Raw genomic sequence first — 16,311 nt, forward strand, 5'->3', positions numbered from 1 at the left:
ATTGTATTAATGCATAAAAGCAATCACCAGAAGTTAAAAGCTTAAACATTAGCCTTTAATATACCTAAACCATGGTCCCATGAAAGTACGTTACATCAACACCACTAAGCATTCCAAAAATGGAAGTGCAAAAATGCTGAATCGTTTCCAGGTTTTAGGACTGCAGCACTTTAGTACTGATAATTGGCAATTACAACAGTGGTCGTTTTATTACCTGAATTAAAAGTAAAGTTACTTTGTCTCACTTTTGAAGTTATTATAAGATGACTTTGTACCAACTTTGACAAACTAGAAACATGTAAGTAAATAAAAGGAACACTTCTTTAAGAAGAATCACTCTTCCTGGCAACATGTACTGTTTGTAGCCCAGGCGCTATTAAGGACCACCAACTCTGAGGCAGCTCTGTCACCCTGTTGAGAGGCAAGCGCCTGTCCTCACTGCCAGACTGTGTTTGAATTATTTACTGCACACGCCACTGGTTATGGCTGGATTTTTACAACACCACAGAGCAGAGTGCTCCACGCTTACTCAGGCACAAACGCTGCACATAAAAACAAGAGGTGGTGGCGGAGGGAGAATCTGGCTGTGAGCAAATAGTTGCACTCAATAGAGTGGTGCAGAGAGGTGTCCTAAAACCCGACACAAAAGCAGTGGGATTTCTCCATAGGATTTTGGAAAATAGCTCGAAATAAGATCTGTGGAAAACGAACCTGTTTTATAAATGCACGTTTTGTTCAGCCAGATAATATCCACATGTCTACCCTACTTTTATAATTTTCGAATCATAAATCTAATCGATAGATTTATGATCGATAGCTATTCAAGTAAAAAGTCCTGACAGTAAAAAGTCCTGACTTCCAAATGTTACTTAAGTAGAAATACAAAGGATTTATCTGCTACATGAACTTAAATTATCAAAAGTAAAAGTTATATGAAGAATGGCAGTATTATACAATTCTATAATTAAAGATAATATTATTTGCTTTTAATCATAAAAATACATGAACGCATTTTATAGTTGTCTGTGTGTTATTTGGAGCTAATTTGATATGCTTGTTTTTATATGTAAAAATAAATGATGTTACTAGGAATGATAAAGGTGCCCTATTCTGCTCATATTCAAGTTCATATTGTTGACATGTCTCCATGCTTTAATGTTCAAAAAGCTCTTTATTTTTCTCATACTGCCTGTGCTGCAGCACCTCTTTTCACCCTCTGTCTGAAACCAGAGCCCAGTTTGCTCTGATTGGTTAGCTGGCCGGCTCTATTGTGATTGGTCAATCTCTTAGAGATGTCCCGCCCCTTAGCCGATCACATTCCATGTGTTGGAGTGCGAGCCAATAGAAGCGCAAGTGTTAAGTAGTATGAGCAAATGAGTCCAATGGAGGTGTTTCAGGCGGGGGGGAGTGTATGGGAGAGAAACTCCTTCTGGAGGGAACACAGGGACTTTAGCCTTTGAACACCATTGACATGCACACAAACCTATAGAACGCACTACAGGAAAGGGAAAACCCCACAAAGCACAATAGGGCCCCTATAAATAAATGTACGGTAGTAAAAAGTACAATATATCATATGCCACTAAAATGTAGTGGAGAAAAATATAAAGTAGCATCAATTAAAAGAATACTTGAATACAGTACAAGTATGTCAATATAGTATTAAGATATTTTATAACCCTAACCCTACCACTGTTATCAACAATGAAGATATGGTGCTGTGTTGTCATCATGTGACTGCACTGACATCACCACCTTCAAAAAGCTTACAAACAACTTACAAAAACTCACCTCTTCAATCTGGCTTTTAATGTGTGACTGCTTTTTTATTGCTTGATTTTAATTTGACTTTAACTACATTTATTTGTTGTTCTTTTCTTTTCACTATCTCTGTAAAGCAACTTTGAGCACCTGTAAAAGCGCTAACCAAATTAATCTATTATTACTATAACACATTTCATTTACTATTTAATATCGACAAATATCTTAGCATTTCCTGGTCATAAAGAGATTAACAACAGAGGGAAACAAGAGAGATATGCATGATGAGAAGCGCTGTTCCCTATCTACACTGAGCGGAGAAGACAAGTCATGTACCTGTGAAAGCCACCCGTCAGAGCGACTGTGGCGGCCGGCGTGACGCAGTGGACAGCTCCGTCGATAACGCTCCTCAGGGACCGGGCCTCGGCTGCACTGACAGCCCTGGATATGTCTCCATGATGCAGGAAACCTGGAGGGAACACACCACGTGGTTATTAGTCTGGGAGCCAGCCATCAATCATAGCCTGTTCCTCCGGAGAAGTGGAGAGTCAGGGTGAATTAAAAGTAAGGTAACGTGTGATCAGTTCTGAGGCTGAAAGAAGTCGACTAGCTGCTGCAGACACCTGAGCATTATCACAAATGCAGATGCTGAGATTGATAGATGGATTTCCATGTATCTGACTTTGTATTTTTTCTAGTAGTGTGCATAAAAAGTATATTTTTTTCATATAACAACAATGAATATAACATCACTTAAGTGCTTTATGATTTATTAATACTGGCTTCTATCACTTATTTAGACTGTTCAACTACTGTAACATACTCTGTAATAACTGTGCAATATATGCTTTTATTATCACTGCTGTTATCTGGCTGCTTTCACACTTCCATACACTTCTCTTATGAAAAATATCGTTACTGTACTTATTGTTGTCCACCTAGAGCAGGGGTGTCAAACTCAAATACACAGTGGGCCAAAATTAAAAAATGGGTGCTAGTCGAGGGCCGTTCTGGTTCAATGTTTATTGCAGAACTTATTGAAATGAACTTATTGCACATATTAAACCTGGAACTAACAAAGCTTAAATTATTGCCTATAAAAACAACATTAAACATTAAATACTCAGTTGCCTTCATTTCTCATGGCTCTATCTGCAGCTTCTCCAGAGTCATTTCTTATGATTACATTTTCCCACAGGCCAACAACAGCTTCACAAAACCAATTTCCCTCAAAGAACAAAACAAACATGCCCTGTTGTCGTGAGAAAAAAAGTCCAGAAGGAAACATCCATTGAACTCAGTGTGCTGCTCTGTGATGCTAGCTCAAGCCAGATACTTGGCATCTCATCTTGGGTGCAAGGTCATCAATGTTTGGGATCAGGCTCTGAGCTGAGGAGACCCTCAGGATGGAGTGAAGGTGTGCGTGCAATATACCGGCGGGCCAGATCTAATAGTAATTACAAATTATCCTGCGGGCCGAAATTAAATCCACCAAGGGCCTGATTTGGCCCCCGGGCCTTGAGTTTGACACATGTGCCCTAGATGGAGGACAAGAGTTCATTGTAATTCATCTCTAATATTCATGCATGCCTGTTGATTCATATTTTGACTCTTTACTTTTGCTGAAACAATGTAAATGCCCCCTCTGTGGGAAAAATAACTCTGCTACTCTGATTCTGAGTCCCTTGGAACAAACGGAGCTACACATTTTCAAAATACCGAATGACATGTCTGTCCGCTGTAAAATAAATGGTTTCTGCTCTTTTAAGATTTACAGAACACAGTGAGATCAGGGTTCAGACACATTTCCACTGTCAAAGGTTGCATTATTCCTGTGCACGGAGCGGAGACTGCAGTGCTCCAGATGATGGATTACGAGTAGTTTGATGAAGATGTCTGTCAGCATAATACATCATCAGATGGAGTTTCAAACTGAATGGGAACATGCGAGTGGTGTAATATAATGTTTTGAATTACCAGCTCATGCAGTGCTCCAGTATGTGCATCCTGAGCAGCAGAGAGGCATACAAATGAAAAGCTGCACATCAGTACTCCCTTTGAGACGTTAAACCACAAACATGAAATGCTCTGTGGGGTTTCTATCACTGACAACAATTGCGGCTGATGTTATCTAATCGTCTGGATGCTCCTATTCCTGTTCGCTCAGACACTCCTTTCAGAGTAAAATCACTGCAGATACGCTCTAAACCAGGGGAACACTACTGGCTCTTTCGCAAAATGACCGAAGCCCAGGCGCCAGTAAATATATAGTATTAAATTAACATTTATCAGATCTATCCATTCTTTAAAAAGTGTCTTACTTTATTATCAAATTAACTTGCTTACTAGCTTATTACTTTTAAAAACTTCTCTCAATGATTGACACCTTTATGAGGGATCCATCCGATTTCAGGGATGTTTCGGTGTTCCTTCAGCAGGATTCCTTTATTCAAACCTTTTGAACTACCAGACTTATAACTGTAGACTACACCTGTTAGAAAGTTGAAGCATAACTGAAGAAAAAATTACACAAATGATGTTTTTTTTTTCATGAACATTGAGTAATAAGGTATATATTCTCACTAATTGTAAAAATGAGTCCCGGACTGGGTAGATTCACGTGAGCAAGTCAGAACAAAATCTCAGAAACAGATATCATATGTTTAATATCACTGCCCAAAAACTGACTTGTTTTTTTAACCAAATCAAATCAATCAACGTTTTATTTATATAGCACATTTTTAAAAAGATGTTTGGTCGAGCCAAAGTGCTGTACATATAATAATTACCTTACAGTAAGGACACTTTACAGCAAATATAACAGCACAGTTTGTGCAGAATCAAGTCATTGTCGTTGGTTTGGTCAAGACTGTATATATGCTTCCGTTAGGCAATATTATAAGGAATAATTCTGTAAATTTCATTGTTATGCGGATGATACTCAACTATATTTATCAATCAAGCCTGATGAAATTAATCATCTAAATAAAATTCAAGACTGCCTTAAGGACTTAAAAACGTGGATGACCTTAAACTTTTTGATGTTAAACACGACCAAAACTGAAGTTATTGTACTTGGCCCGAAGAATCTACGAAACAAATTATCTAAAGACATACTAACTATGGATGGCATTAATTTGGCCTCCAGTGAGACTGTAAGGAATCTTGGTGTTATATTTGATCAGGATTTATCCTTTAACGCCCACATAAAATCAATTTCAAGGACCGCCTACTTCCATCTACGTAACATTGCAAAGATCAGGCATATCTTGCCTCAAAACGATGCAGAGAAACTAGTCCATGCATTTGTTACTTCTAGGCTGGATTATTGTAACTCTTTATTATCAGGGAGTACCAAGAAGTCAATCAAGTCGCTTCAGCTGATTCAAAATGCTGCGGCTCGTGTACTAACCAGAGTTAGGAAAAGGGACCACATTACTCCTGTTCTGGCTGCCTTACACTGGCTCCCTATAGAACACAGGATAGAATTTAAAATTCTTCTTCTCGCCTACAAAGCCCTTAATGGGCAGGCGCCATCTTACCTTAAAGAACTCATTATACCCTACTGTCCTACTAGGGCATTGCGTTCCAAGAATGCAGGGTTGTTGGTTGTTCCTAGAATCTTTAAAAGTACAATGGGAGCCAGAGCCTTTTCTTATCAAGCTCCACATTTGTGGAATCAGCTTCCAGTTTGTGTTCGGGCGGCAGACACCCTATCCGTTTTTAAGAGTGCGCTTAAGACCTTCCTTTTTGATAAAGCTTATAGTTAGGGCTGATTAGATTCAGCCCCTAGTTTTGCTGATATAGGCTTAGTTTGTCGGGGGACATCTTACTTCTTCCTTCTCTCTGTCTATACCCGTGTACACTCATGTTCTGATTAACCCAGCTTCCCCAAATGTCTTTCTTTTTGGTGTCTATATACGCTGGGATCCGGAGTCATGGATGATCCTGCGGTCCTGGATCGCGAGCGCTGGATCTTGAGTCGTGGCTGTGGTCCTGGATCATCGGTCCTGGATGGATATCCTCGTGGATTCATCTTCCTAATATACACACATGCATTTCCAAACATTTTGACTACCTATGTTGCAAATGTATTATCTTTTCAATTTACACACGGCATCTATTGCACGTCTGTCCGTCCTGGGAGAGGGATCCCTCCTCTGTTGCTCTCCCTGAGGTTTCTCCCATTTTTCCCTTTAAACTAGGTTTTCTTTGGAAGTTTTTCCTTGTACGATGTGAGGGTCTAAGGACAGAGGGTGTCGTATTGTCATACTGATATTCTGTACACACTGTGAAGACCACTGAGACAAATGTAACATTTGTGATATTGGGCTATATAAATAAACATTGATTGATTGATTGATTAATTGACTGGAACACTCCAACACCTATTTGATGGATTGTGAAAGAAAATTATTCTCCACACATATTGAGAAGCTTTATGAACACCAGTGGCGGCCGGCCCATAGGGGCGCTAGGGGCACCGCCCCACCTCTTCCCACATACAAAAAAATATATAAAAAAAATATTAAATTAAAAATATTTATATATTTTATATTTTAATTTTTAATGAACAAGGTAAATATCATACAATTGGTATCAGTAAAATGTGTAATCTACAATAAAATCTCGTTTAAAATTGTGTTACGATGTCTAAAGTTACTGATAAGTCACATGTTTCCTTCCTGGCCTTGCCCGTGGCATTAGTTTATCATTGGCCGTGCAAGGAGCCCCCGAGCCAAACAGCAGCAACCAGCACGTTGCAAAAGTCTCAATAGTAAACTGTGCCGGCGAAACATCATTTCAGCCAATCAGCGCCGTCAAATATTTTGGTCACGAGGGCGCTCACGTTGGCGCCCACGTTGCTTACGTGCGTTGACGTGAGTTGTTTTTTAGACTCGTGAGTGACCAAGGTGGTTGGATGAGAATGGCTTCGTGTGCAGGTGGAGTCGCCGGACCTCGGTCCGCACCCAATTCCGTGCAAGAGCTACTCTCCAATCCTTTCGAAAGGAGAAGTTTGGGAGATAAACTGTTGCTTAAAGACCTTGGACCGGACCAACCCGATTTGTATATATCGCAGCAAGCTCGTGAAAAAGACAAAACGTATCAACGAGGCTTCTCACGTAGCTGGTACACCAGAAAGGCATGGCTAGCTGGATGCAAACAGGTAAATGCCGTCTTTTGTTTCCCTTGCTTGTTCTTCAAACAGCCGGGGACAGATACGATCTGTTCAGAAACTAGACAAAAGTTAAACAAGTACAAACCACAGACTGTCTGTGTCATGGAGAATACAGTCGCTGGTTCATTTATGTCTGTATAGGCCGTTGTTGTGAGTGTGGACGGTCGGAGCTAACGTTAGCTTAGCCAAGCTCCATTTAGAAAACAAGCATTTTAAAAGGGTTTTTCGCCTCGTCTGTCTGCAGGCTTGTCAAAGCGTTAATTCATGGTTTTTACTAACCGGTATCAGTATGTTGTTAATTCGGCATCATTTTGAAACGTGTAATACAATTAATTAATTCACTGTCAAATATGTTCATCTTGTTGTAGTTGTAGCCCCCTTGCCAGCGATTCTCTCTCTAGTTTAGCATACTCAGCCAGACTCAGCCTGGTTGTTCCTGGCCCTAGAACCACGATGTTATGGGGCCAGAAAAACTGTGAATTAGAACCCGCTAGCCGGTACTAGGCCAAGTGGAAACGCAACCAAAAACGGGCCCCGCACGGCTCGGCACGCTTAAAGCGAGCTCCGCGCTGCACTGGAAACGCGCCATTACATCACCAGAAGTCCTAATTTAAGGGGTAATTTCTCCCAAAAAAAATTGTTTTCTCACTATATCAACAGCCCCACCAAAAATATTTTCCACCAGCGCCACTGATGAACACTGACCTTTTCTCCAGAACCACCATAATATTAAAATGTGAGTGAAAAGTGTACACAGCTATTGGATGGATGCGGTACAGTGCAGACGTTTTAAGTCTATTTTGGACACATGTTAAGTAGACATAACAACCTTTGACCAAAATGAGTGAGCCTTATCTGCACTTGAACTGCACGTGGCAGGTATCGGTTCAAACTGAACTTGTCCGGACTTTGAATCCAATATGACACAGGGCATAAACCATAAACACTTCCAGGTCTGTCACATGAAACCATTTGCACCAGCTGGGCGTAAAAAAGTAGGTCTTAACTCAAACGTCGGGCTTAGCTACGTCCGACTTAATGATTCGAATTTACACCGAGTGCACCAAGCCTGACTAGTCTAGGTCGTAGCTGCGCCTGGTCTTAAGATGCGCGTCCACGTGAATACACATGAAACAGTAATTGTTGCCAAGCAACACACGTCTACATAATTTAACACTCAAACTCCTCCATTCAGAGCAAGCTAAGACTTGGATAACGAAGTCATGGATAACAGAAACCAAAAGAAGAGAAAATTATGCCCACACCCCGAAAAAGAAAGAGGGATTTGACTGAGCTACAGCGGGAACTGACAGAGAAAGAAAACGTTCGTGTGGAGGTGGAGACCGCAAAACTGATAGCGGAACACGACAAAATTGAGCTGGAGAAGGAGAAATTAAGACCCAAAATTATAATTCTTAAGAATCAGCAAAGAATCACTGAAGAAGACAATTTGTCATTCACCATTCTCTAATCATATTTGTTATAGGCCTACTTGTTTTTATGTCAATTTCATGTTAATAGTTCTCCAAATGTTGTTATCTAATGTTCTTGTGTGTGCTTTTTGAATGAAATAGGCTATAAAACGGCCTAATGAAAATATGTGGTCACAATGGGAGCCTATTGAAATGCAATTGCAATTGCCTGCTCCATACTAGGCGTAAAAGTTACACCCGGGCGCAACGCATACAGGGCTTAAGTCGTAGAGTTACGCCCAGCTGGTGCACTCCACTCCAGAAGAATAAGGCACTTTAGAGTTCTTTTATCACTCGACATATGGAACTGACTAAACTGAACAATGATATTATATACAACTGTAAAAGCAATAAAGGATGATTCAATGCAAAAACGCTTGAAACAAATCCCAACTCTCCCCTGTATCAGCCCCCTCTCCTGGTCTTTGCTCAGATAGCCCTCTCTGCCCGGCTGATTGATGAGCGCTCATGGGAATTCCACAGCAAGGGTCCCCTTCACAGTCACTGTTAATTGGTTTTTATTAAAAATACCCCTGCTGGCCGTTCCATTGTGATTTCACTATAAACTCCCTTCTTGTCACATCTCATCTCACTCTAGAGAAAACACATTACAGCTAGCACTTCACATAAGAAGTCTCATATGGGACAAAATTATTCCAAATGACACGCAAGGCCCCGTCTTTAGGTCTTTTTTTGGAAGCAAACTCTAGTTGTCATCATCAACCTATAATTTGTGGAGTGGCAGAGCTTAAATTGCTGAGAGGTTGACGTACCACTTTGTTGCATCCGGTTTAGATGAATGCTGTGGTCTGTGAGAATGTCACTGAATGAGCGCAGCCCTCTGCAGAACCACTTCTCCGCCGTCTTCGGTCCAACCCCAAACACACTTGTGAACAGCTGGCAGGAAACGAGGTAAGGACGTAATCAAGAAGACATGGTCTAAAATGACTTCTCAGGGAGGGGGTTAGCATTCAAACGTTTTGAAGAGCTGTATGTCCTTAAGAGATAGCAAATGCAAATCAGATTTCACTGCAAAGTACCAAAAAGCGGGGAAGCAAAAGAGTTGTTTTTCATCTACTGACCTTAAAAGTCTGATACCTTTCATCAGAGAGCAATTCCTCGACTTCAAACGAACGGCCACATTGGAGGACCTCCTGCGAAACATAAGAGTAGATTATATTAGGAAAAACGCTCTCGGTGTCAGCATCAGCATGTTTTTTACCCCCGTTTCTGTTCCATCAGCAATTAAGAAATGGCTTCAAATTGCTGCTCATTTGAAAACGGTGCCAACTTGAAAAAGGTGCTTCTTGTGTGCTCATTTCCATTTCTTCTCAAGCGAGAACAGCTTTGTTGTTGTGAAAGGAGGATTTATGCCGTTTTAATGGAGTACATAAAAAACCAAGATAACGTTTTCCCCATCCTCTATTGTTGGGAACTTTTGTTACGTGTTTAATTGTTTGCCGCTCTGAGCAGAGCACTGCTAATTTTCCAGTCACTTTAACTGTCTTCATTATGTGAACGCATAAAGCAGGGATGTCAAATATACGGCTCACGGGCCAAAACTGGCCTGCCAGAGGCTTCTATCCGGCCCTCAGGATGACTTTGCAAAGGGTAAATATTACAGACAAGACATTAACTTTAATTGTGTATTTTGTATCTATACATTTTATACAATCACAAGGCAGGGGGGATAACTGATCCTTCTTCCTTAACCCACTGGTGTGTCAGTTCAGGTCAGGATTACTACACAGATATCGAAATTAATGTAAGATCATTATTAGTTGTTTTGATCAAAAAATAATATACTATATTGTTCAGTTCCAGATACCAGAGACTAAATGCGTTGTGCCTTTGTAAATACACTGTGTATACAATTGTTGAACTTGTTTTTCTTGAGAAATTTCAGGTTAATCTTAATGTTTTGTAAAAGGATAATTTATTCAATTTGAACATGTTCAGAATGTTCTTTTTTGCACTAAAACAAAGGCAACAAATTGCTATGAGTTAACTTGTTTCATGGGAGCCTGCCTGCAGACCTCCACTCTCAGGACAGTTCCGGTGCAGACCTCCACTCTCAGGACACCTCCACTGTCAGTACAGGAAGTGACGATTCTGACGCGTTTTTTCCCGCCCACCGAAGGACTCATTTGATGGAAGTTTTCAAATCACAATGGAGACTCATCACGGAGGTGATGAGTCCAACCACTGTGCACTTTGGGTCGGCCTTGGTCAAGCCCTTTTGACCCCCCCAGCCTGGTTCTCGTAAAAGTTTTTCGCTCAAATGACACCATGGAGATATGTAACGGGAGTTGACAGGGGACTCTGCCCGCCTCACGAGTGCCTATTTTCGGACACTTTTTTCCACTTTTCCCCGGTTTTATTATTTTTTAGGTTATTTCACCCGGTTTCTACCGGGGACATTTCCCGGTCTCGGATGTCCCCCCACGGCCTGTATCCAGCCCCCCCCCCCACACTCATCCATATATTAACGGATTTTGACAATTGTTGTTGTATTGTTCTCCTCTCCTCTCACTGATCGAATGGCAAACGCGACCCACTGTCGGAGGGCCTCCGCGCCGGCCGATATGAAGCGTGACCAAGACGCACCGTCCAGGGGTCCCACGGGTCCCGCAGCGGGGTGAAGGTTCCCAGCTGGAACCTCTCCACCTCCGCCGCAGTGCACCGGGCAAACGCGGTTGTTTCTCGAACCTTCCACTGTTGTCTAGCGGGTGTAACTAAAATACAAGATGTCGTATTTATATATATAAATAAGTGTATAGATAATAAGTGTCAGTGCTATTTTATGTTGTATTAGCGTGCATTTCCTGTTCGGAAAGTGGTGCTGTACTGAGAGTAAACAATACAAGGTGTCCCTATTTTTATATATATCTATATATACTTTATGTATATAATAAGTGTCAGTACGATTTGTATTTGCGTGCATTTCCTGTTCTGAAAGTGGCGCTGCGGCTGTACTGATAGTAACTACAATACAAGATGTCCGTATATATCTATATATATCAGTGACCACCAACTGGCAGCCCGCGGGCCACATCCGGCCCGCCAGACATTCTCATCCGGCCTGCACAGAGAGGCAGCAGCTGCGGGACAGTAGACTGCGTACTGCGAAACCTTCCCTCCCCTGAAGAAGAAGTGATCCTTCGTTGTGAAGAGTCTGGTTAATGCGCTCTGCACCACAGCAGTAGCCCTGCTGCTACAGAGTGCAACAGAGAGGCTGGAGCTGCGGGACAGTAGACTGCGTACTGCGAAACCTTCCCTCCCCTGAAGAAGAAGTGATCCTTCGTTGTGAAGAGTCTAGTTAATGCGCTCTGCACCACAGCAGTAGCCCTGCTGCTACAGAGTGCAACAGAGAGGCTGGAGCTGCGGGACAGTAGCCGAGAAGCAGGGTTGGGTTGTAACGGAATACATAACGGCGTTACGTAATCAGAATACAAAAATCAAGTAGGCTAACTGTATTCAGCTGGCGTTACATTTGAAAAACGAGTAATCTGATTACAGTTACTTTCGTAAACCTGAAGTGAATACATTTTGGAATACTTATTGGAATTATTGGTGGAAAAGTTTCCTCACAAAATGTAATATTCATTACCGGCAGGACTGTGTGCACACTGCACAGCGCTGCAGCATGTCTGTGAGCGAGAGAGATGCAGCGTGTCTGTGAGGCCCCGCCCCCGCACGCAGATGAGAGAGAGAGATCTTTTAAAATGTATTGAAAGTTAGAAACGGAGATGGTTAGATAAAATGTGCAAGATAACGTTTATGTAGCATTTCTTTATTGTCGAAATGATGACATTTCATAACGGGATCAAATCAAACTGAACGGACTGCTGCTGCTGAATGCATGGGGCAAGTAACTGGAACAAGTTTTAAAAGTTATTACATCGTTTCAGATAATAAATAATAATGATAATTTATTCTATTTAGGGGCGCCTTTCAAAGCACCCAAGGACACCTTACAATTCATAACATATTCCAAGGAAAGGTTTTAAGACAGTTCAAAGAATGCAGTCCGGGTGATGTTTTTTATGTGGGGTGCAGATGAGAGAGCTGTCCAGAATGACACCAAGATGTTGTGTTTGAGTTCTTGATAAGCCATGAAAACAGTAAAATAAGTGTCTCCTGTGCACCAAAACATACCCATATGTTATGGAAAAAGCAAGTATTCCAAAAGTAATCTGAATACTATTTATAAAATTCTGGGCTATATAAAAATCGCTGGCCCGCGATAGTGTCTATTGGTTACATTTCGGCCCTTGGACAAATGTAGTTGGTGATCCCTGATATATATATACAGGGTTGGGAGGGTTACTTTGTAAATGTAATCAGTTACTGATTACTGATTACATGGCTCTGAAAGTAATCCGAATACAGTTACAGTTACGTGTCTTTAAACGTAATCAGATTACTTTTAGATTACTTTTGGATTACTTTCTTTTTCCATCACAGATGGGTATGTTTTGGTGAACAGGAGACACAAAAAGCAAAAGGAAACTGAACGTGTTTTTACTGTTTTAATGGCTTATCAAGAGCACACCTGAAACATCACATCTGAAACGATGTAACATAATAAACTTTGTGGGGATGCAGCTTGGGATGTGAGGAGTGAGGGACACGGCTTAGAACGGGCGTATCGCCTTCTGTCCTGCCAGTGTTGGCAGGACATGAATTAAAATGTCGAACTCGGACTTCATTGTAAGGACATTTCGGCCAGGGGTGTAGAGCTATATTTGTTTAAGCACCGGATTGGCAAAACAGGAGAGGAGAGTGTGTGCACCAGTCTGCCTTGATCTATGTATTCATATCCGTGACACTCACAGTATCTGCTGCCCACAGCTGTTTTATAGAAGGAAAACCTGCTTCACTTCATGAAATATCTGCAGCACCAGGAGGCAGCGGGAGGGTTAACTCAGCCTCTGAGAAGACGAGCTCGCACCGCCTTTCGCACCGCCTTCACTGTGTTTACCTTCAGAAATAATCATTAGTAAGGCTAAAGAGCGACCGCAGGCTGATGTGTTTTAACCACACACACGCGATTTAAACGCAGACTTGTGTTCCTCCATGTTTCGTTGTTATTGTTTCACTGAGCGGACCCGCGATTTTTTTTCAAACGCTTTTTTGGTCCATCTGCGGCGGTAATAGGTTTTGTGCGCTGTGATGATTCGGCTGTACCTTTAGTATTGAATATTAGATGTTGTGAGGAAATCTTTCCACCAATAATTCCAATAAGTAATCCAAAATGTATTCACTTCAGGTTTACGAAAGTAACTGTAATCAGATTACTCGTTTTTCAAATGTAACGCGAGCTGAATACAGTTACTTGATTTTTGTATTCTGATTACGTAACGCCGTTACATGTATTCCGTTACAACCCAACCCTGTATATATATATATACATATATACATATGTATTATATTAAGTGTCACGATCCGTCACGATCCGATTTTATCTTGTATTTGCGTGCATTTCCTGTTTGGAAAGTGGCACTGTACTGATAGTGGTGATTTTATTTTGGAATTCTTAGCGTGCACTTCCTGTACTGACAGTGGAGGTGTCCTGAGAGTGGAGGTCTGCACCGGAACTGTCCTGAGAGTGGAGGTCTGCAGGCAGACCCCTCTCACTTGTTTGGCCCAATTGAGATTACATTTGGAAGTGGACACTGAACTAAAATCAGGATGACACCCCTGGCATAAAGTGAGGTAGCGGTTATCTGGTTAATATCAGCTATCTTCAGTTGGGGAAATGGTAAAAATGTAGCCTACATTTTCTTTATTTAAATGTGAATTGATTGCTTTCAGAAATTATTGCTTTCAAATTGGTTAACTTAATACACTTAATTAAAGTCAACGTTTGGGGTATATTTGTGTTTTACCAGCAGTATCAGTGTGCATTTTAAGCATCTGCATGGAGAACTTCTGGTATAAATTAACCAGTGAACCTGAGACCCTCACTGTGAGTACAGTGCAGTTTAAAGCAGCCTTCACTGCTCAATGATGCATCCACCCGTCCACCTCTGCATTTCAAGCCTCCGGCTAAGGCTAACCTCAAACGCAAGTATAAGGCTTCAACACACTCCCTGCCCGGGGGAGGACACACATCTTCACACACACAGAAAACACATACTGACTATTCATCCCCAACTCTGCCTCAATGCTCCCAGACGTTCACGTCAGTAGGTTTTATATCTTTTCTCCTCTATGGATGTTCAGTACGCTTCTGTCGCTGCTGATGGTGTCACTCCGATGTTCACAGGCGCATCAGCCGTTTTGTTTTTACTTTGTTTGGTTTCACTTCGTTTTTTGCATCGTGTCATTTTCTTGTTTTGAGCCACGATCTGTTCAAAGAGACATGTGGGTAAAAAAAAACTCATCGGCTGGGTCTAAGAACAACAACAGGGAGAGGTCATTCACAGACAGTCACTTTAGTCTCTGGGGACATTTGTGCTATTTTGTTTAATGAATGTGCCTCAGTGCTGACAGATTTGACGGATTCGGAGACTCGCTCTGAGACTCTGTTAGGTTTAATGTGTCAGAAGTTGGAATGCACGGCTCACCTTGTTCTCCGGCAGGGACTCAGCGTTCTCTCCAAGCAAACACTTCTCTACACTTCCCTGACAACTTGCCATGATTTCTGCCCTGAGCGCGACTGTAGGTGAGAGGATGATTGCTGAGTGACCCGATAAGACTTTTCCCCCCAAAGACGAGATAAATTGATGTGATGCCTGTCAGTGTGTGTGCTCATGTGTGATTGGTGTGTTTGTTAGTCTGTCTTGTACTTGACATTTCAAAATAGTGTTTGATATCTCTTTGAAAAATTGAATTTGTATCTGCCTTCAGTAACTTTTTTTCTGAAAGATGAGATTCCACTTCTGTGTCATCTGAAAGTTGCACATTGGTATTGATAAATGAAGAAAGATCCAGCTAAAACAATATGGTAAACATTTGAGAAACACTGAAGTGAAAGAAAGTCTGGATCGTGCTCCCTCACAGAGAAACACAAAGCACAAAAACTGTCAAAAAATTAAGCTGTATTAAATTGGTGGTGATTATTTTTCAATCACTGATGATAGGGTTAAATGATAATGGAAGCATGCAATTCAGAGTTATGCTGTCACTTCATGTACACTGTTCCATCGCACGGACGATTTTAGCATTTATATCATACATTTTTGTTGTATGTTTTAGGTATTTTCCGTATTTCAACTGGCTCCCAATTCTCTCTTGGGGATAAAAAAACGTTAGCTTGGATTCACCAGCTGTGCTGTGTTCCAGTCAGAGTTTGCTGCAAAACCTTGTGCTACAAGTGTTAAATAAACATATCTACATCGTTAGATAATCTGCATACATTTCAATATATTTGTAAATCCCAGTTTTATCTGTGTTTAATTGAAGAAAGTTCTGACATTGATTTGTTCAATGCACTTACTCAGTGTTTGAATTGGAGCATACTGTAGTCTCCTGGTGAAATGGTTATGTAAATGTGTGTGTCGTCTGCATAGCTATGGTAACTTATTTAGTTGTTTTTCATTATCTGAGCCAGTGGTAGCATGTAGATGTTAAAGAGAAGAGGCCCCAAGATGGAGCCTTGAGGAACCCCACATCATATTTGTCAACTCAGATGTGTATTTACCTATAGAAACAACATATTTTCTGTCCTTTAAGTAGGATTCAAACCAATGTAGAACTTGTTATGGGTTACTCTATGGCAGTGGTTCTCAACCTGTGGTTGTGGTACGCGGAGGAATCTGAAATATAAAAAATATTTTAAAATGAAAATAAAAGACTTGGAGAAGGACCCGGACTGACCCAGACCTCACCGCTTCCCGGGGCCGTGGACAAAGTGCTTGCTGCACCCTTTCTCCCCCTCGGGGGAGGGACGGG

At 41.4% G+C, this 16,311-nt stretch overlaps 1 protein-coding gene across 2 annotated transcripts in view; it reads right to left on the reverse strand.

Moving 5' to 3' along the window:
* Positions 1-16,311, reverse strand: part of dntt (deoxynucleotidyltransferase, terminal) — a 195,482-nt gene that overhangs the window by 127,209 nt on the left and 51,962 nt on the right. For both annotated transcript variants that reach the window (XM_034101152.2, XM_071205695.1), the window contains exons 5-7: positions 9,495-9,566; positions 9,186-9,309; positions 2,098-2,230 (exon numbers count right to left, since the gene is read on the reverse strand). In XM_034101152.2, coding sequence (XP_033957043.1) covers positions 2,098-2,230; positions 9,186-9,309; positions 9,495-9,566 — 329 coding nt within the window. The remainder of the gene's footprint in view (positions 1-2,097; positions 2,231-9,185; positions 9,310-9,494; positions 9,567-16,311) is intronic.

The sequence above is a fragment of the Pseudochaenichthys georgianus genome, chromosome 15 (assembly GCF_902827115.2).
Source record: "Pseudochaenichthys georgianus chromosome 15, fPseGeo1.2, whole genome shotgun sequence".
In the NCBI taxonomy this organism is placed as follows: Eukaryota; Metazoa; Chordata; class Actinopteri; order Perciformes; family Channichthyidae; genus Pseudochaenichthys; species Pseudochaenichthys georgianus.